Raw genomic sequence first — 20710 nt, 5'->3', positions numbered from 1 at the left:
AAACGCGCCATCCTTTCAGGCAAACACACAGGCCACTGGCAAAACTGGTGTGTGCTTTTGAAAGCGGTTGCCACTTGGTACAGTGGGGCACTGAATTCCTGAAGCAACCAGGATACAGCGTGGCGTAACTGGTTCTGGGGTGGAACTGATCAGCTCCCCTCCAGTGCCAACTACTACAAAAGATGCCCCGTGTGATAACCTAACTTAGTTAACGCTGAATATTTAAGCCTTCCTTCAACAGCTCCATCTGAAATTAATAGCTGCTAATATTTAAAATTGGCGTTCCAAAAAGCGAACACTCGCCATTCGTAAAAAAAATGAATGTTCGCAAGGGTGCTGATGCTGTTTCAGCCTGTGTATGTGTGATTGCACGGTCAGTAATGTGCCCATCCTGGCTCCATTAAGTCAACCATAGCAGGAAGACATCAAATATCGATTCCGACATTTGTCTTAATAAAATGCTATGTTGTCAGTCGTAATTGCATAACATCAAATGATGGGAGACAATTTTCAACAGGACAAACCTTCATCCTCTGCTGATGTTTCGTTCTGGTCGTGTTTTTTCTTCAAACTCCCTTCCTTGTTTCTTTCACTGTCTCCCGATTCCTCCTCCTCTTCGTCCTCGCTCTTGTTCCTCGGAGCCCAGGTCATTTTGTTCTCTTTCTTGAGTCTCCTCCTGGCGTTGGCGAACCAGGTGGAGACCTGGGTCAGGGTCATCTTGGTGATGATGGCCAGCATGATCTTCTCCCCCTTGGTCGGATACGGGTTCTTCCTGTGCTCTTGTAGCCAGGCTTTGAGAGTGGCCGTGGCGTCTCGGGTGGCGTTCTTCCTGTAAGCCGGGTCGTTGAGTTGATAAGGATAAGCCGCGTTACCGTAGGGGTGGTAACTGAGGGTTCCAGCCATCCCTGTGGTGTGAGCATCGTACGGGGAACCCTAAAAAAACAACAAAATATCAATGACTATGCCAACACATAGACATACCAATATACTGATCAGTGGAGTTTGCAATATAAAGACAGTTTGTTTTTACATTTACATAATGGATCTAGTTAATATAATGAAATGCAATTGCATTCACTCAGAGGTCTAATACGTTTCTCTAGTTTGAGTTTCTGGTCTGAATTTAATCGAAGTGATATTGTTATAGGTGTTTTTTTTCCCCCCCCAACATCTTAATTCTTAAAAGTTCTTTTTCATGTCACCTAAAAATGGCGGCGGATCTCCCTTGTGCATTCTCATCAAGCACGTTATCAAACTTACAAACAGTAAATCCACTTTAAAAAAAAATATTTTGAAGCAATCGCGGCTCCTGGACTTTGGGATATGGTAGCTATTGAGGTTCGCCTGCGCCGACACTGTCTGCTGACCTTCCCTGACTATGTGCATTCTACGGCGTTTCAGTCACCCATCCGGCCTGACTTCGAAAAAGCAGTCATTTTTCTTTTAAACTTTGACCGTGTGCAGTTCGCCACTTTTCTCCTCTACCGACGTTTGCAGTTCGACCTTTCAAAAAAAACCCATCAAACTTTTGTGTGTGTGTGTGTGTGATTTCGCATCTAACCCAATGTCGTGCTGTATTGTTCAGAAATCGGTGTACATTTTTAAAATTGTATCTCACCCTTTTTCAATACTGCCCTTACTCGAATTGTTTTTTTTAAAATGAAAACACGACATTTACGGACTGTGCTTGGCGTATGGTAGCACTATTCTTGTGCTGCATCAAGCCAGTTTGTATATAATTTAACAAGTAACACGTTCGAACATTTTCCGGTAGCAAACTTCATTAAAGTTAAAAGCCTTTTGCTCAAATTACAGAGCACGAAATAAATGCAAAATAAATTAATGTTTAGAATAATGCAAATGTAGTCAGTTGAAATTTATTGACGTACCATGTAGGACGGGAATCCAGTAGCGGGGTCAGTTGAGTACTGAAGCGGATTAGTGAAGCCTGTAGAGGGGGCTGTGAATGCTGCCGAGCCCGCGTAGGGACTGAACGCCGAGCCGGACGAGGCTCTGCCCAGCTCGTCGCTCCTCGGGGCGGTCAGAGCGGAAGCACTGTACGCCGGGCACGAGTAAAGAGCCAGCGAACCTGCCGGCTGGTACAGATAACCCTGAGGATAAGACATTGCTTTGCCCCCACCCCCCCAAAATCAACACCCGCACGCAACAGAAGAAATTGGGGAAAAAAAAGAAACACAAAAGAATCTCTTTTTTTTTAAAAAAAGAAAAAGGGCAGAAAGAGAGAAAAGAGGAGAATTCGATTGTTACTAGAGAAGTAGCATATAGTTGAGCTTCCCCCCTGCTTTTGGCTGAGTGCTGGGTTAGGAAGGTGTCTGCATGGAGCTGCAGGAACTGCTCTAGAGCCTGAGTGCTTTTGGTGGACGCTGCTGCTGAGTTCTGGTTAGATAGAGCGGCGGCGGGCAGCGCCTGTCAATCAGCCCGTCTTATTTACATAGCAGCGCCCCGCCCTACTTCGGCCTCCCCAGCTCCGGCTGCATGAGGGAAGCTGCAGGCAGCAGCTCGCGGCCAGTGGCCCTCGGCTCGCTGCAAGAGACTTGCTGCAGACCCTCGCTCTGTCCTACATCCCCTCTGCCCTCTCCCCCCCCCACCCCCCATTCCACCGAAACGATTAAACATGGTCTCAAATTATCGCCCCTCTCTTTTTGCACCTCTCGTATCATCACCTCGTGGCCCTCGTCCATGTGTTTTGCTCCCGTTTCTTTCCCCTGGTCTTTTTTTTGTTTGTTTGTTTGTTCTCGCCCCTCTGTCTCACCGTTTCTATTCACCGACGCTTAATCCTCCTGCTATCCGGCAGTCCTCGCTCGGCTTGCCTGTCCTGCTGTGGCCCTCTTTCGGGAAAATAAAAACATCCCTCGCTGCTCGATCGGGTTACCAGACAATAACCTTGGTCCACGGTCCTCTAAAAGTTGATTTATTTTAAAAGTTAAAAATCATGTCAATAAACCAACCAGCTGGGCTGCACGCCCGGCCTTTTCCTCTTTCTAAATACTAATGCAAGTAGCCGATCTGAACTGGACTTTCGGCATCGATAGAATTCTTTTGTTGCAATTTAGGCTCTGATTAATTTATGATCCTCGCCTTTCGCTTTATTTTGTACGTCCGCTTTCCCCCTTCGCGACAGATTTCTGGGTTATAAATACCATCGCCTACCACGGCTATTTCTGCTACTAAGTGACATGGGGGGGGGGGGGGGGGGAACCTGTACATGGGTTACATACATTGAAAATGAACGAGTTACGAAAATGCAGCTTTAAGGTCGAGGGGTCTACCCTGTCTCTCCGTGAGAATGTGCTGAGATTTCCCACAACGAATGCGATATCCTGCTCCTCAAAATTCGACCGGTGACATTAGAAATTCAATTCGCCTGAAATAATGGGGGATTATAAATAAAAAATGAATTTAGATTGACGTGTGTGGAAATTATGCGGGACAAGCTGACGTCGCTAAACGTTTGCTTAAGATTGTTCGAAAGACTAATTGCATCGCGCCCGGTAGGAAAGAAAAAAAAGACTGGCGCTTATAAGAAATTAGTTAGAGATATCAGCTTGAAGACAGAGAGAAAATTAATCAATCAATTAGGGAACGCCGGGGTACATTACAATCTGTCAAAGCAAAAAGAGGGGACCTAGAGCTGGCGAGCTCTGGGGCACATTTTAACGAACTTGAACTGAACAGGCGGTAAAATGAAAGGAATGCGTCCCGGCTTGTTTCGGTTTAAAACGTCAAGCGAGGGAAAGAATCCTGTGTCCAAGCAGTCTGAACTTGGCAGCGAGAACAGTGGGGCTGCAGGACAGGGAGCTGATGGCATATGCGCAGACCACACTCACTGAGAGGTCGTGATCTTGAAGAAGTCGATTGAACCGAGCAGTTCTCGAACCGACCGCCAAAGTTAGACTTAGGAGGCAGGATCTGTTGTTGCTTTCAAAAAAAAATGCAAATTGGATTCTCGGGGAGTCATTGAAAAGCTAAATATATTATCACTGACGCGAATCTGAACCAGACCGATGTCCACTGGTGTGCAGATCTGATTGTAAATTCAATCACTCGTGTGCTGTGAGAACTTTCACGAGACGAGACATCTCGAGGCAGATTTGAGCAAAAAGCATGAGTTATTCTGTTATGGATCACATACAGAGTCATATTGGGAAATGTTATACATTTTTATCTAATTACTTCACCCTGCCCTGATATTTCTTTTGGAGAAATCCACTCATGAACTGTCATGCTTCTAATTCTAGCTACGGAGGACGCAAAAACTTCTGCTCGGCTCACTTTGATTGCATGCAGTGTACCCTTACATTTACCAGCGGTATGCAGTTATAATATTGCCCCTTTAATGTTTCTCGTCAACTAATCGCCAGTTGCAAAGACTGGGAATCAATCTGTGTGGCTGATTCAAAGGACCATTACTAAATTGATTATGGTAATACGCAATGAATAAAGCGATTTGACATAATTGCCGCCACTCAGCATGTCTCTCGATTTCAGAGTTCAAAACAGGGAAGCAACACAATAATAAAAACGGAAAAGAGCATCTTTTACTGGTGTGTTCACCGGCAACCAACAACATTATGCACACCGATTACAATTGTATTGTGTTTTTTTTTGCAGTACTTACCGTTTTACTGTTTTCATTTTAGTAATTGCAAAGTGGCCGATGTTTTAATTGCACATCAACATGTCACAAGAGACATTCGCTGCTTTTTGAATATGTAAGGCACGGACAGCTTCGGCGCACGCAGCTGCGATTTGAAACAGGCAGCTCACCCAACGTCTTACCGTTTTCTTCTCAGTCGGTTGAAATACAAACGGCCGGCCGTACCACCCCGGTGCATGTATTTGCGATCAGGACAACTAGCACATACAATTACAATCGAGATGTGTAAAGCCACCATCCATCCCCTTGGGACTCACACTTGCAAATGACAAGGAGCCTCGTCTCGTTGGAAATCGCCTCCTCTCGCACTAAATTGCATCAATTCACACTCTGGCCATTATCACATCGTTAAAAATGAGAAACAGTTTTGTAACCGGTATGTCAATTCATTTGTGTTATCCTCCTCTTTTGCTACGAGCTACGGTTGGGAGATACCGTTAGCCATTTCAACATTTGACTCGCCACATTTGCAGCCAGTGCAATGTAAAAAGGTCAAAAATACGCGAGCTACATTATTTCCCATAACTGCCATCCTGCTTTATGATTTGGCTCCTCGGCGGATTTGAATTTTAAACAATGTTTTGCATCAGAACAGAATATTGAGAGGTAGGGAAGCATTAAACGGGGTAAGACTCAAGCCGCCAGCACGGTCACCTCTTTGCGATCCATGGGGTCTCTTACTCCCCCCCTCAATTCATTAACACTTTGCTGCCAGTGAAGGGGACATTTCTGGTCAGGACTTCAGGCGGCACGAGCCAGTGATAATGTTTTATTGTGTTAAGCTATCCCTCTCTCCGGACCCCTGTTGCTATGAAAGCCAGACTGAGCGCTGCCTGCAAACTTTGCAACGTATGAACGAAGATCTGTGCAAAAATAAACACAAGCAAAACTTTGGTGTTGAGGTTCACCGTGTTTTGGTCTAGGAAGAGCAGCGCACGTCACAGACAGGTTTTCTTGATTCGAACGTGTCAGTTTTAGTCCTTAAGCAATTTGAATTTAATAGCAAACACCCGAGGTTCATCCAAAGTTGGGTGCAAAATTTTCTCGACTATCTCTCTGATCATTACCCCCTCCCCCGGGTTTTCCGATAGCAAACTCGCCAAACACACAATTCGCTAACTCGTTGAAACGTTGTCTGCTCTCAGGATTTCCTGCAGATGATCACTCGAGGTTGTAAAAAAACCAGGGTAATTCTGTTACTTTCGTTTAATCTCCCGTGTGCTTCGAATTTGAGCTGTGAAAGACCATCGGTCCATTTTCACTGCTTGCAGATCTCAGGCTTGAAAGAAGAAAGAACTTTGCCTGGTAAAATGGCAACCAGAAATTTCGGAATGGGCATGCTTGGTGCTTCAAACATATGACAAACTGTTCCCGAATGTCAATGACGTTATGAAATAGCTCTCGTCATAACTTAATTGACATTCTTTAAGAAGAGGAAACAAAGCATACAGGGGTGTTCTCAGTTTTTAAACATAAAGATTAAAAGAAAGTAATTTCGCCGGTGATAACTGGACTCAAAACCTCCATTAACTGTTCTTCAACATACATGTCCCTAAAGAAAGAAGGGATCGCATTGTACGCTAGGAAGTGGATTTGTAGACTAGTACACTTGTTGCTCAGTGCATATTTTACGGAGTGCGGTGCGTTCCAATGATTTAGCTCCTGTGTGAGCAACATATACAAAATAAACAAGTCCAACTTTTTTTTATATATTTGGGCGAAATATCGCAAACATTTTGCGTCTCTTCATTACTTACGCTATAAGATGCAGGTCTAAATGTTTGTAACACTTTAAATAACAAAAAAAAAAGTCCAGGACATTTCTCAGTAATCACGGTCACGATACCAGTGCTTTAAGTATATAATTCTCCACTGTTCTGACCATCAGATTTCAGTTGATAAATGCTGGGACCAAAGTAGCAATGATATACTGACAGAAACGGTGGGGAGAGGGCGCTCGAAGAAGGATGGCTGTGCACTAGAGGTTAAGTGCAAGCCGCTTGTGACAGTTCGAACCAATTAAATCTAATGGAAGAACATTTCCAAGTTCCAGTTAACTTTTTTTTTGAATATGTGGCTACCATATCTACGTATGTTATACAAAATATTGTTGCAGAAATGCAGCATGACCGAGGGGCTGAAACTAATGTTGTTCAATCCCAACAATCTCAGGTACTTAAATTAATTAAATCATCCAAGTTATCTCGGAGATAAACGCTCGTCGATTTGTCACTGTGCAAATAAGATGCAAATTAAATATGTAAATGTAAGTATTTATCATACATATGTACTGTTCACATAATTAATATCGTTGTTAGTAATTCTGTGATCCTGAAGCAAAAATAAAGATGCGACTTTGTGCAAACTATGTCATGTCATTTTTTCTCTCTCTTGAAAACCCGTCTAATGAAGTTTCGATAAGCCGTGTTATTGGTTGTAAAGTTTACTGTATATACATAACTTGTCGAAATTGATGCGTGTTCCCTATTTCGCCAATCGAATTCACAGTCCTTCTAAGGTTCTCATGAAAGTTTTTACATCAGTCATAGACCTAAGAAACCATTTGTTTTTCATCTAATGCTGGATAATTTCGTGAAACTAACAAAGAACATTTGAAAATTTGAATGATGTGTTATTATCGTAGCAAAGGAAGTCAGCACTGAGGCTGAGCAAATATTTACTTTTAGAGAGAGAGAGACAGTACCCTCAAAATGGCTCTTTGTCAAATTATACGATGTACGTTAAAAAAATTCCAGATTAATTGCTGTTTCCTCAGTGAGATGGCGAAAGACTCAAGTGTATATTTTCGCATTTTCCGTCAAACTTAGTCTATAGGGTGCGATATTAAAACATTAATGAAATATCTAGCATTTTACTTATACATTTTAGCTGTTGAAAAATGAAATATCAATTCGCCAAAATTGTGAAATGCTGGTAACTTGGTCGTTTGAAGCTCATTACATCTTACTTAATTGGCCGTGAAAGCGTTCTAGACATTTGAGGTTGTGAAAGGCATTGTATAAATAGAAGGTATTTTATTTCTTATTCCTTTGGCTGGTTCATGTATTCTTGTTAGCAGGATTAATTCAAGGTCCATGATTACATGCCTTATGATTCCACCGCCTCAAGGACTTGCTGAAGTAAGGTCACTGTCTCAGGCCCTCTCGCCATAGTGCACCCAGGAGCTGGAAGTTGCGTAAAATTCCTGGTGCTCTGTGCATTAGGGAATATTGTTATGAAATGTAAATGTACGTGGTGAACTTATGCAGGTATGGCAATTGCAAAAAAGCAGCTCATGGGAGTATGAGGCCTGCATTAGACTTTATGCAATGCCTTTTTTGAATTGTCATGTCATGCATTATTTTTTGAATGTTATGAATAGGTCGCATTGATTGGAAAATATATTTTTGGAAGAATTATACTGACCCACGAACCCTGCTTCAATGTAAAGTGTCTAGCAAACGGCTGGTGAAACAATACTTAAACGTATAAACGACATGTGACCTGTTTTCTATTTTTAAGTAAAAGCTTATCTTTTGGTATTCCAGAGAAGCGCCGATTCCTCGGGTGCTTTCTCAAGCCTGCAGATCTCTGGCAATATATTCGTGCCTCAGAGCACATTATTGTATTGTCTATTTGGGTGCTCATGAGCCTTTGTAAATATACAGGTCCAACAGCCGAACTTTATTCCGTTGTTTTCCCTGCACTAATATTGTGATAGACTGGCCTTTAGTAACTCGTAAAGTTATCCCATTATTTCTGCTGAAAGATACATTACCTGGAAATATGGGTATGCCTAGACAATAGAAAATGTTATTTATAAAGCCTTTTTTTGGGTAGAAATTAACTTAAGGTTTTGGCGATGGTCTCCATTACATCTCTGTCAATCCCGAAATTCAGCGTTGAGCAGGTGGAACTTTGGCCTGCACAGATGGAGCTTACATGTGTACCATTGTTCAATATAAAATGAAATTATATTAGCTTTCTAGCAGTACTTGCTCCAAAACACAAGGTCAACCTCGCCCTAATGCAGCAGTTGCAATTCATGTTGATGGGTTTCGATCATGTGATGCAACAATACGCTATTTTTGCCCAGTGAATGTCAGCGATAGGCACATTGGACAGCCTCAGATAGCTTGCATTTCTTTCTATTAAAAGTCATGTTTGATTCATAAGAGTAATACACATTATCCACGTTTGTTTTCTGACAAGAATCAATATATTTATCAGACAAAGTAGTTTCTGCACACAAGTACGCGTATTATGTAATTTAGAATCGCTAGACTATTGGGGTCGCTACTCACTACACAGTTGATCTTTGCTAAAATGTATCCGACCAGATTGTACTGTCAATTAGCAATTCAATGTATCATATTGTATATCTGTTTCTGCATTGTTATACAGGACGTTGTACAGACAATGGCAATTGTTGAGGGAGAATGGGGGAAACTCAGTGAAGGGTTCAGACTTGCATTTCTTCCAGTTAAGTTCATAATTTCAGGAATCCAAGAAGAAACAACTGAGGATGCTGGAAATCTGAAACGTTCTGAAGAAGGTCCAGTGGGCCCGAAACGTTGACTACTTTGTTTCCACAGATGCTGCCAGACCTGCTGAGTTTCTCCAGCAATTTCTGTTCTTTTTTTGTCATAATTTCAGGCACAGGCTTTACTTTCTCAATTGTTTCGTCCTTATATATAGAATAAAGGTCAAACGTCTTGAAGAGTTTCCCCATGGTTACTCAAATTCCCCATGGTTAATCAAATTCAAAAAAAAATTAAATCTCAGATTGTAATGCTGTCCGCAGCAACGTAACATCTTGCATTTCCAATTTCCAAACTCGCATTGCATTAAACAAAGATCAGTGGCCAATTTAACATGTCCGGTCGATAATATCCAAAAGTTATCAAATTCAGATTGGAATTGTAAACTTGACAGGTCAAATCGAAGTCAGTTTATATTACAAGTTTTCACAGTACACCATTTAAAGTTAAATATTTGGACACCTGGGTTACCATACTGAGAATTGTTGGGACCTGTTTCTATATTGATACGATCATTACAAGAGGAATTAGCAAAAGTAACAAAATAATAACATTATTTGCATGTGTCTGATTCTGAATTATAACATCTGTGGCCCACATTTATATGTTTATAGATAGTGAGATAATTTGAAGAGATTTTGCGTTTAAAGATGGTGAACGCAGATTGACTGCTACAAACTAACATGATCATCACACGAGCAGGTCTTTGCTAAAATACATTTTGCTTCAGGACTCTCTTCTCCATCAGATGAAAGCAGATAAGCCAATTACAATTAGCTGACCTTTGCCCTCTGCCAAGCTGAAGCCTTCCACCTCTGTGGCAGTCAGTCAACTGTGGTTAAAATAGCAAACAGCACCTCAAGGTAAATCTTATACAAGTTTGTTTTGTTAATGCTTCTGGGAGTTGGCTTGACGTTATTCTGTTATAAGCCCGAGGCCGTATTTTCTCCCATAGATCCAATGGAATAAATATTTGCAGACCATCGATATGATTTGTTAATAACAATGGTTGAATGTATGACCTTGCTCCCGTACAGACTTGAGTAGGAAGACCAGCAGTGGTGATTATTTCTGGGTCAATGTAATATGATGACTGACATTGTGCGAGCAATGAAGCAGCCTCTTGATTTTGACCATTGCACGCATTAAGGAGTCGGTCTATTACCAATTGTATGGTCCCTGAACCAGTTACCGTATAAGAGGAACACGGGAGGACAGATTTGTCCCGGGAGCAACGCGATGCAAGAAGCTCAGAAGTGTTGTACTCATTGAGTTGTTGTACTCATATCCATCGGTTCTAACTCCAATAGCGTCAAATGTACCGAACGGAAAAGTGGCTCTTGGATCTCCCAGGCACCAAACATCTGTTAACATAAATAATGAGTGCAAACACCGCCCCCAGTATTTTTGTAGTTTAACAGATGTTAAGAAGAGCTCAGCGCATTGGGATAGCCGCGCAGAATGTGTGGAATCTTATTGTCAAAAACGGTTGCTATTGCTTGACTGTAACCCACTAATGTAGCAGACACATTAATGTACCATCAGATTAGGATTGCTACTTCTCCATCCCTTTTCATTTGCCATGTTGATCGCGAATATATAACCATTGCTTGTCACCTTGTCCTAGCCCTGTGTAGTAAACATAGACTATTGAAGGTTATTTAAGGCGGGCCACTCGTGAATGAAGCCGGCCACTTTCCACTTCAGTCGGAGAGCAATCTTCACTTCCTTTACATCAATTAGTGACGACAAATATGGAGAATCATAGGATCCAGGTTTTGAAAAACGAGTTACTCCAACACTATTATTCTCAGCGGCCTTCGACTTCAAGTACTTCAGAGATTCTAAATAAAATTGTTGATGGTGGAATTCACAGGTATTCCAATTGACTGCATCAAATTGATGGTGGTGGATGGAATTCACAGGGAAGTGTATTCCAATTGACCGCATCTTTTCAAATAAACTCGCAAGTTTGACAACATTTTCAACGATAAAAACTACAAAGTAATACATCGCGACGCTCCAGTTTTGTGAAGGAGGGAATGTTTATTCGGCAATAGTTTGATTTGCCAAAATTACAGTTTTACAGAATGTTAAAAGACTCAATGACCGCGTGTCTTTTGAGCAGCGAACACTGTCATGCAACAGGTTTTGTTGTTGCATGTGCTGCTTTATACTTACATCTTTGTGCTTACACCACTTTCCTATACCATGCAAAACAGATTTCCCTAATAGCTGCAGTTAAACTGACTGCAAGTATTAATTCTACGTTAATGTGCGGATTTCGCGAAACAACGAACAATGTTTTTTTATATATATCTCGAAGTAACAGTGCTGGACGAAGAGAAAGCATTCATTGTCTTCATGTCATTATTTGGTTTGCTGTCTCTTTTTTTTGCTGCGAGGCACCAAGCTCAGTTGTCAGGACTGTCCGTGCAACTCGATCCCAAAGAGGCGCCGTGAGCAGCCGCGCCTCACTGCAAGAGGCGGCAAGGTTGGCATTGTGGAGGCGGGCATGTGCAGTGTGCTGGAGCAGTGACCATTTGGAGTTTGGATGGTGTACACTGCTCTGAGACTGGGGCGGGCGGGGAGGGTGTGGTCATCAGTCAGAATTTGACAGAAGTGCCAACCCTTATAAAAGAGGGACAAGTAAGAACATCCAACTTCTAAACAAAAGGAAAATTTCTTGCGTCAAATCAAAATGTTGCGCACCTCCATGCACCCTAATATCTTCAGTAGGTCAGGTTGGTCTCAGCGGGAGTCTTAGAAAGTCATAGAGTTTTTAAGGCAAGCAAAGATACCTTTTGGCCCATTATACCCGCACTGATCATAAGCATCCATTGCATTTTCCAGCACTGGGTTTATAGCCTTGAATGTCATGGCATTTCAGGTGCTCATTTAAATAGATATTAAATGCTTGAGGGTTTCCACCTTAGCTCCCCTTCAGACAATGGGGTCTCAATACTCTCTAATCCTCATGTCCCATATCCTAAAACTGTGCTCCTGGTTATTGACACCTCTACTAAGGAAAACAAGTTTCTCCCTATCTATTCTGTCCATGTCCCTCAGTTCACCTTTATTCACCTCAGTTTGATCCTCACTCAGCCTTTTCTAAAAACAAACCCAATCTATCAAGACTCTGTTCATAACTGAAATGCTCCAGTGTAGGCAACATCCAGGTTAATGTCAATTGCAACTTCTCTAGTGCAATCGCATCCATCCTGTAGTATGGTGACCAGAACTGCATACAACAGTTCAGCTGTGAGCTAAAGACCATTATACACAGCTCCATCACATCCTCTTTAAGTCTTGTGTTCAATGCCTTTACTAGTAAGATATCCTATATGCCTTCTTAACCACCTTATCTCACTATCCTGCTGCCTTCAAGAATCCATGCAAGTGCTCACCAAAATGCCTCTGATTCTCTATATTTCCTTCGGTCCCACTATTTATTGTGTACTCCCCATGTCTTGTTAGTCCTCCCAAAATACATCACCTCACACTTTTCAGGACTGTATTCCATTTGACACAGTTCATCCCATTTGACCAGCCCATACATATCAACCTGTAGACTAAGTCTTTTATTCTCAGTATTTACCACACCACCAAGTTTTGAGTCATGTGTGAAATTACTCACCTTATCTCCTTCATTTATTTCCTGGTGGTGAACTTGGCCTGGACAATCACAAAGACCAATCTCCCATTTATCGAATCCATTTACTAGGCTCGCTGTCAATGAAAGGCTGCCAGCATTCTTAAAGATCCATCCCACCTTGGCAATGCTTTTCTACAACCTCTACCATTGAGATGAAGGTACAGAAGCCTGAACACATGTACCAGCCGGTTTCGAAACAGTTTCTACCCTACTGTTGTTAGATTACTGAATGGACTCACAAACTTTTAACATTTGCCTGTACCTGTGTTTTTCCCACTGTTTACTTATTTTTCACTTATCAATGCTACTTAACTCTGTGATCTGCCTGTATTGCTCGCAAGACAAAGCTTCTCACTGTGTCTTGGTACAAGTGACAATAAATTCAATTCAATTCAATATCTAAAAATATATCACCTAACACTGTCTTGTATATACGCAGCTGTGTCTCTACTGTGAAATCACTGCTGAACATCCCCAACTTGGACATTACAATGGAGAGAAAGTTATTTGTGAAACAGACAAAATTATTTGAGTCTGAATCACATGATTGTTACAAATAGAAGGGGGCTATTGGCCCATCATGCTTGTTCTAGGTCCTCAAACAAGCATCATTACCTTGACCAAATCTCTTTCTTTTCCCCTAAACTTTTGTACACAGTTTCTATACAAATAATTGTCTGATGCCCTCTTGAATGTCTCAATTGAACCTGCGTCCACTGCATTTCTGGGCAGTGCATTCCATACCCTAACTACTCACTGTGTGAAAAACATTATTTTCACATCACTACTTTTTTTGCACATTACTTTAAATCTACGCTGCCTTGTTCCTATTCCTTTTGTCAGGAGGAAACAGCTTCTCCCTGTCTGCTCTATCCAGTCTGCTCATGATTCTGAAAACCTCCTAGATTTCTTTTCTGTGCGGAGGACAGTCCCAACATCTTCTATATATCTTCCTAACCAAAGTTTCTCATTCCTGGAACAATTTGTATGATCACTTCTCTATTTTCTCCAATGCATTCACATCTTTCCTGTCATGTGGTGTCCACAAACATACACAATACTTCAGCTGGCATCTAACAAATGCCTTATATAAGTTTTACATCACATTCTTGCTCTTGTAGTCAATGGCTTTATTAATAAAGCTGAGAACACCGCATATTTTATGAAGTGGTCTCTCACTTGTCCTGATGTCTTCATTGATCTGTCTGCACCTGCAACCCCTTCAGAACTGTACTCCTGATGTTATATTATCTTTCAACATTGCTCCTACTGAAGTTCATCATCTCACACTTTATTCCATTGAACCTCATCTATCACTTATCAGATCACCCTACCAACTTGTTTCTGTCAGTTTTACTCCAATCATTGGATAATTTTACCCCTAATTCCCATTTTGCTACACTCTGTCAATTGCTTCCTTGAACTGTCATCTTATGTTTGGAATTTAGCTGTTTTGTCTATATTTGATCCACATTGACTTTACCAGTTTCCTAATTTCCCCTCCCCCACCTTATCCCAGATCCAACCTTCCAACTCGGCACCACCTTCTTGAATTGTCCTACCTGTCCATCTTACTTCCCACCTATCTGCTTCCCTGTCCTCTCCAACCTATCACCTTCATACCTAATTTCATCTAACTATTGCATTCCCAGCTACCTTCCACCCAGCCCCACCCCCCTCCCATTTATCTCTTAGCCCCCTTGGGCCAACCCCTCATTCCTGATGAAGAGCTTATACTCGAAATGTCAATTCTTCTGCTCCTCAGATGCTGTCTGACCGGCTGTGTTTTCCAGCACCACACTCTTCGACTAATAATATCCTCAGTCTGATTACTGAACTTTGCAATGATTATACAATGGTCACTTCTACCAATACTAGCATGGATAAATGTGTCTGTGACAGGTAAATTGGTGAGGATGAGGTTCAATTAAGTCTTTCCCTCTTACATGTTCTTTTACCACCTGTGACTGCTCCAGTCTGATGGATGATGCTCTTCAGGAGAAGGCTGATTCAGTCATAGAGTCGTAAAGATGTACAGCACGGAAACAGACCCTTTGGTCCAACTCATCCATGCTGACCAGATATCCCAAGCTAATCTAGTCCCATTTGCCAGCATTTGGCCCAAATCCCTCTAAACCCTTCCTATTCATATACCCACCTAGATGTCTTTTTAATGTTATAATTGTACCAGCATTCACCACTTCCTCTGGCAGCTAATTAACACTTAATGATTAACACTTAAGTTCGCAAAATGTAGAGTAGCTGATAGGCAACTATTTACAATGCAAATGAGCAGAAATGAAATCAGAAATAAAAAAAAGATTGGAAGAGGATTGCGAGGCAATTGCAATTTAGGTTAAAGGTTTCAATCAAGATATGAATAGTGGAAATTTCACCAACTGGATAAAGGTGAGTTGGGGTGGCGTCAGTGAGTGGTGGTGGAGTATTACTGCACAGATGATCATTTTGAGAAAGGATTTAGTGAACTCCTTGTACTTGTTGGAGATGGGGGTAGAAGAATTGGGAGAAGATAAAACAGGTGACTGTTAATGGAGCAAAACTGGGATTATCTTTGCTGTCCACATTTGATCCTACAGTAATGCATGATTTTGGCAGAGGACCCTAAGACTCAATAGACCTTGATGTGATCAAGTTAGATCAACTGATGGTTGGTAAAGTTACTCTATGTGATATGTCTAGTGTTACCAGAGGTAGATATAAGAAAAAGGGATCAGGCAGAGTTTTAAAGCAGTGGTGCCCTTGACACCACAAACAGTGCAATCCCAATCATGGATCAGGTTGGTGATATAACTGAAGAAGATAACTCAGTTTCTGTGATGGATGTCTCAATGAATGTATAAGACAAGGATGGTCAAATGTCTTTAACTATTTCTAAATGCCTTTGCATTTCCTGCACTATTGCTTCATTGTGTAAGAATTGATCTTATGCATACCTTCCACTGTTCCTGCCTTTAGATTGCATTGCACTGTATCTCCCACAATGAAAGGATAATTTCAAAAGAAATTCTACCAGATGTATAAAAGAATGTTTTCAGTTTTGGGATAATGCCACCAACAAAAAGAAAGGGAAAATGAACAATAAGCTGCAAAATAGGCTTAAAACCCTATAAAAGTGCAATAGGTAAAATTGCTTGCTTCATTGCAAGGAGTAAATACTTATATACTTTTTCTACAAAAAAAACTGAAATTGCTGGAAATGCTCAGGAGATCTGGCAGCATCTCTGGAGTGAAACCAGAGTTTACATTTTGGGTTGAGTGACCCGACTTCTCTCCAGAGATGCTGCCAGATTTACTGAGCTTTTCCAGCAATTTTTATCTTTGGCTCTGATTACAGCATCCACAGTTCTATTGGTTTTTATTATAAATTTTATGCATTTCTAGTATTGTGATGAGGGAGTAAGCAATGTGAGAACTGACTCCCAAATTATTTTTGGTTCTTTAATGAGAGTAACATACTCCTGCAATGCACAGAGAGTCATGGAGGTATAAAGCACAGAAACAGACCCTTCAGTCCAACTCGTCTGTGCATACCAGATGTCCTAAACTGATCTAATCCCGTTTGCTAGCATTGACCCATATCCCTCTAAACCCTCCCTTTTCACCTGCCCTCCCACATGCCTTTTAAATGTTGGAATTATACCAGCCTCCACTACCTCCTCTGGTAGCTCATTCCATACATGCACCACCCTCCTTGTGAAAACGTTGCCCTTCGGATCCCTTTTAAATCTTTCTCCTCTCACCTTAAGCCAATGCCCTTTAGTATTGGACTCTCCTACCCTGGCAAAAAGACTTTGTTTACTCACCCTCATAATTTAACTAATCTTTTACAAGGTCACAGTAAAAAATAAATAAAGCAACTATCTAAGTGGTGAGAGATTGCCGAGCTCTGAGATGTACAAAGATTGGTGTCTAACTGCATGAATCTCAAAAGGCTAGTATGGATGTTCCAGAAAGTAATTAAGAAAACCAATAGAATGCTATTGTTTGCTGAGGGCAGAATGGAATACAAACGCAGGGAAGGGCTCTCGAAGTGCAGTGATAATGTCCCTACCTCTGAGCCAGGAAGATAGTTTCAAGTCCCACCTGCTCCAGAGGTGTGTCATACCATCTCCTAAATCATTGATTAGCAAATATCTACAAATATAGGGAGCTTATGCTTCAGTTATACAGGGCACTGGTGACACCACATCTTCAGTCCTATGTTGAGAACAGGTTTCTTATTTGAGGGTGCACATAAAGACATTGTAAGCAGGTTAAAGAAAGTTGAATAATTAATACCTGGAATAGTTTGCTTGTTTTATGTGGAAAGGTTCAGTAGGCTTGGCTTGAATTTACTGGAGTTTAGAAGATTCAGAGTGACTTGATTGAAATGTGCAAGATCCTGATGGGACTTGATAGGGTGGAGGGGAAATAATGTTTCAGCTTGTAGGAAATTTAGAATGAGGGGTTAGTGTTTAAAGGGCTGCCCATTTAAGACAAAAATGAGGACAATGTTTTCTCCCCCTCTGAGGATTGTGAGTCTTTGGACCTCTCTTCTTAATGTAAAGGTTTGTTTTTTTAATTTTTCTTTGCTTTGGACTGAAATGAGCAGGAAGGATGGCTGCATGCTTTGAAAATAAGATATTAAGTACCAATTGTGAACTCTGTTTGTGTAGCTGCATGTTCCAGTAATGTGCAGATGACCAGGAGCTGAAGGGCTGTTTACAAGTGAAGTTGACTTGTGTGGATTAGTGGCCAAATATCAATGACAAAGTTCTCTGCCTGTCAAGAACCGTGTGATTTGTCATCATGTAGCTGAATAGCTTGAGCTGCAAGTAAGACAGAGAGAAGCTAGTCAGACCAGAGCAAATCTAGGAGTGCAGCAATCGGAAACTCTCTCTCAGTTCTCTGCAGTAAGCCACATGAAATGTGAAGAAAGCCAGTTTATCGTTCCTTCAGCAGATGCTACAAATTGGATCCTTGAATTGGATAAGTCAGAGACTTTTATAAGTTAATCAGCTACCCTGTGCTTCTTGCAAACCTTCAGGTCAGCAAGAGCCAACCCAACAGATATTATGAACAAATGCTATCGAACAGTTTATAGCAAGTATAAATTCAGCTGAAGGATATCAAACAGTTATGTCTCTGATTTTATAGTGAGGAGGTTTATTTGATTAAATAATGGAAGTCAAAATTTTAACCTCACCCCTTTCAGATCTGTCACATTCAGCTTCATCATATAGAAAATGTGCAGTACCTCCTGCTAAATACTTGTCCACTGCTCAATGCATGGAATGATGTTACACTTCTGGTAACATTGCCATATCTTCCAAAGCTTGCCTCTGCATCTTGCTCCCAGGCCATTTCTGATCCTTAGCTTCACACAAGCAACCCACTAACTCATATCACAACTTGTCCCTATAAACTGGAGGAATTAGCGACAGAAAATCTCTCCCTAAAATACTATTAATTAATAAAAGAGAGAATTTTGGTGCACAAGTTTTATGAAGTTCTTTGCAGACCCACTAAGACAGCCAAGGACCAATACTGATCCAAACTAAAGACCCAGACAGACAGCCGGTGCCTATGTCAAGGACTGAGTGACATCACAGGTTCTAAAAAGAGACAGTGGAAGATAGCAGATGATGACACACCCCTCCCAGATCATCTTCTATGCTCACTTTGAGCAGAATTTCTGTGGAGAGGTAACACCTATTCCAATAAATCCTGATGAACATATCCCAACAGTCACTGCATCGGAGGTCAGATCAGTTTTGCTGCGTGTGAATCCAAGGAAAGTGATGGTACCAGGCCGTACACTCAGAGCATGTGCACATCAAATGGAAGAGGTCTTCTTGAACATCTTCAACCTCTCCCTGCAGCAGGCCCCTGTCTCTGCCTGTTTCAAGAGGGTCAACATCATCCCTGTGCCAAAGAAGGCTCATGCAGCATGTCTCAATGACTACCACCCAGTAGCCTTAACTTCAGTGGTCCTGATGTGTTTTGAAAGGCTGATCATGGCAGTAATCAACTCCAGCCTCCCCACTAGTCTTGACCCACTCCAATTTGCCAATCGGAACAAAAGATCCATGTCAGATGCCATATCACTTGCCCTTCACTCCTCCCTAGAACATCTTGACACCAAGAACAGTATGTAAGAATCCTATCATTGACTACAGCTCAGCCTTCAACACTATTATCCCCTCCAGACTGACTACTAAACTTAGCCCCACTCTCTACAACTGGATCCTCAGTTTCCTGACCCAGGCCACAATCAGTGAAGATTACAAATAATATTTCATTCTCACTAACACTCAACATTGGAGCCCCCCCAGGGGTGCGTACTCAGCCCCCTACTGTACTCACTGTATACCCATGACTGTGTTGCCAAATACCAGATGAATGCCATTTGCAAGTTCGCTGATGACACTACCATAATTGGTCGAATCTCAGATGGCGACGAAGCAGCCTACAGACAGGAAATGGAAGACCTTTCCAGAAAATGGTGCACTGAGAACAATCTAGCTCTCAATGCTGGCAAAACCAAGGAACTCATTATTGACTTTCACCGGGATGTCACTCATGCCCCCCCGCCCCCCCCAACACACACATTAACGGCACGGAGGTGGAAAGAGTGGAGAGTGTCAAGCTCCTTAAAGTAGTCATCCACAACAAGCTTTCTTGGACTCTTTGTGTGGACGCACTGGTTACAAAGGCCCAACAATGTCTCTTCTTCCTCAGGCAGCTGAGGAAATTTGGCATGACAGTGAATACCCTTGCCAACTTTTATAGGTGTGCCATCGAGAGCATTCTGTCTGGATGTATCACTACTTGGTATGGCAACTGTACCATTCAAGATCGGAGACAGTTACAGAGATTGGACTCGGCCCAGATAATCACAAAGACCAACCTCCCATTTATAGAATCCATCTACCAGGACCACTGTCCATCCCACCCTGGTAATGTTTTTCTACAACCTCTACCATCAGGGAGAAGGTACAGAAGCCTGAACACACGCACCAGCCGGTTTTGAAGCACTTCCTACCCTACTATTGTTAGAATACTGAATGGACTCACAAGCTCTTTACATTCGCCTCTACCTGGGTTTTTGTTTTTGCCACTGTTTACCTATTAATTACTTATCTATGCTACTTAACTCTGTGATCTGCCTGTATTTCTCTCAAGACAAAGCTTTTCACTGTGCCTCGGTACACATGACAATAAATTCAATTCAATTCAAGTGCTACTCATAAAACTCACAATTGGGCCACAGACTGCCCATTCTTTCCCAGAGCGTGCCTACATCAGGAAATTCCACTTTCCACCAAAATCCAGAACAACAACTTGCACTGAAAGAAGACATTGTATAGTGTAGATAGGAGTCCTGAAATTAAAAAAAGTCTTGTGGTTAGATACATGTTATTTTATTTGGACAATTTACTTTACACAATATATCATTTTAACTTTATCCATCCTCCTCGTTTTTCTTTCTTGCTCCATCACCATTTCCTTTGGCCTTGTCGGACTAACCATTCTGTTCTTCAATATCTTCTCACAGACTTCCTTTCATCCTTGCCTCACCTGTTCTTACTTCAAATCTTATACATCTCTAACCTTTCCTTGTCATAATGAAATGTCATTGGCTTGAAGTATTAACTCTGTTTTTCTCTCTATTTGTGCTGACTGGCTTCCTGTGTATTTATAGCAATTTATGTTTCTATTTTGTGATGATTATGTTTTTGCGGAAATCAGGAAAATGAAACAGGAATTCTAACATTTGATTTATTGGTTCCTAGCTGCTTATATGTTGTTCAATTTGAGGATAATGTTAAGTTA

At 41.5% G+C, this 20710-nt stretch overlaps 1 protein-coding gene across 4 annotated transcripts in view; it reads right to left on the bottom strand.

The window, feature by feature from the left end:
- Window positions 1-3051, bottom strand: part of irx2a (iroquois homeobox 2a) — a 38487-nt gene extending 35436 nt beyond the window's left edge. For 2 of the 4 annotated variants that reach the window (XM_072575160.1, XM_072575161.1), the window contains exons 1-2: window positions 1890-2463; window positions 525-933 (exon numbers count right to left, since the gene is read on the bottom strand). In XM_072575160.1, the coding sequence (XP_072431261.1) occupies window positions 525-933; window positions 1890-2126 (646 nt within the window). In that variant the 5' untranslated portion in view covers window positions 2127-2463. Of the gene's footprint in view, window positions 1-524; window positions 934-1889; window positions 2464-2773 lie in introns of those variants that run through there. The other 2 variants (XM_072575162.1, XM_072575159.1) reach the window with 2 other exon arrangements.
- Between the last annotated feature and the right edge of the window lie 17659 nt (window positions 3052-20710).

This window comes from Chiloscyllium punctatum, chromosome 8, assembly GCF_047496795.1.
Source record: "Chiloscyllium punctatum isolate Juve2018m chromosome 8, sChiPun1.3, whole genome shotgun sequence".
In the NCBI taxonomy this organism is placed as follows: domain Eukaryota; kingdom Metazoa; phylum Chordata; class Chondrichthyes; order Orectolobiformes; family Hemiscylliidae; genus Chiloscyllium; species Chiloscyllium punctatum.
Note: the sequence above shows the minus strand (reverse complement) of the source record. Positions and strands in the feature narration are given on the sequence as shown.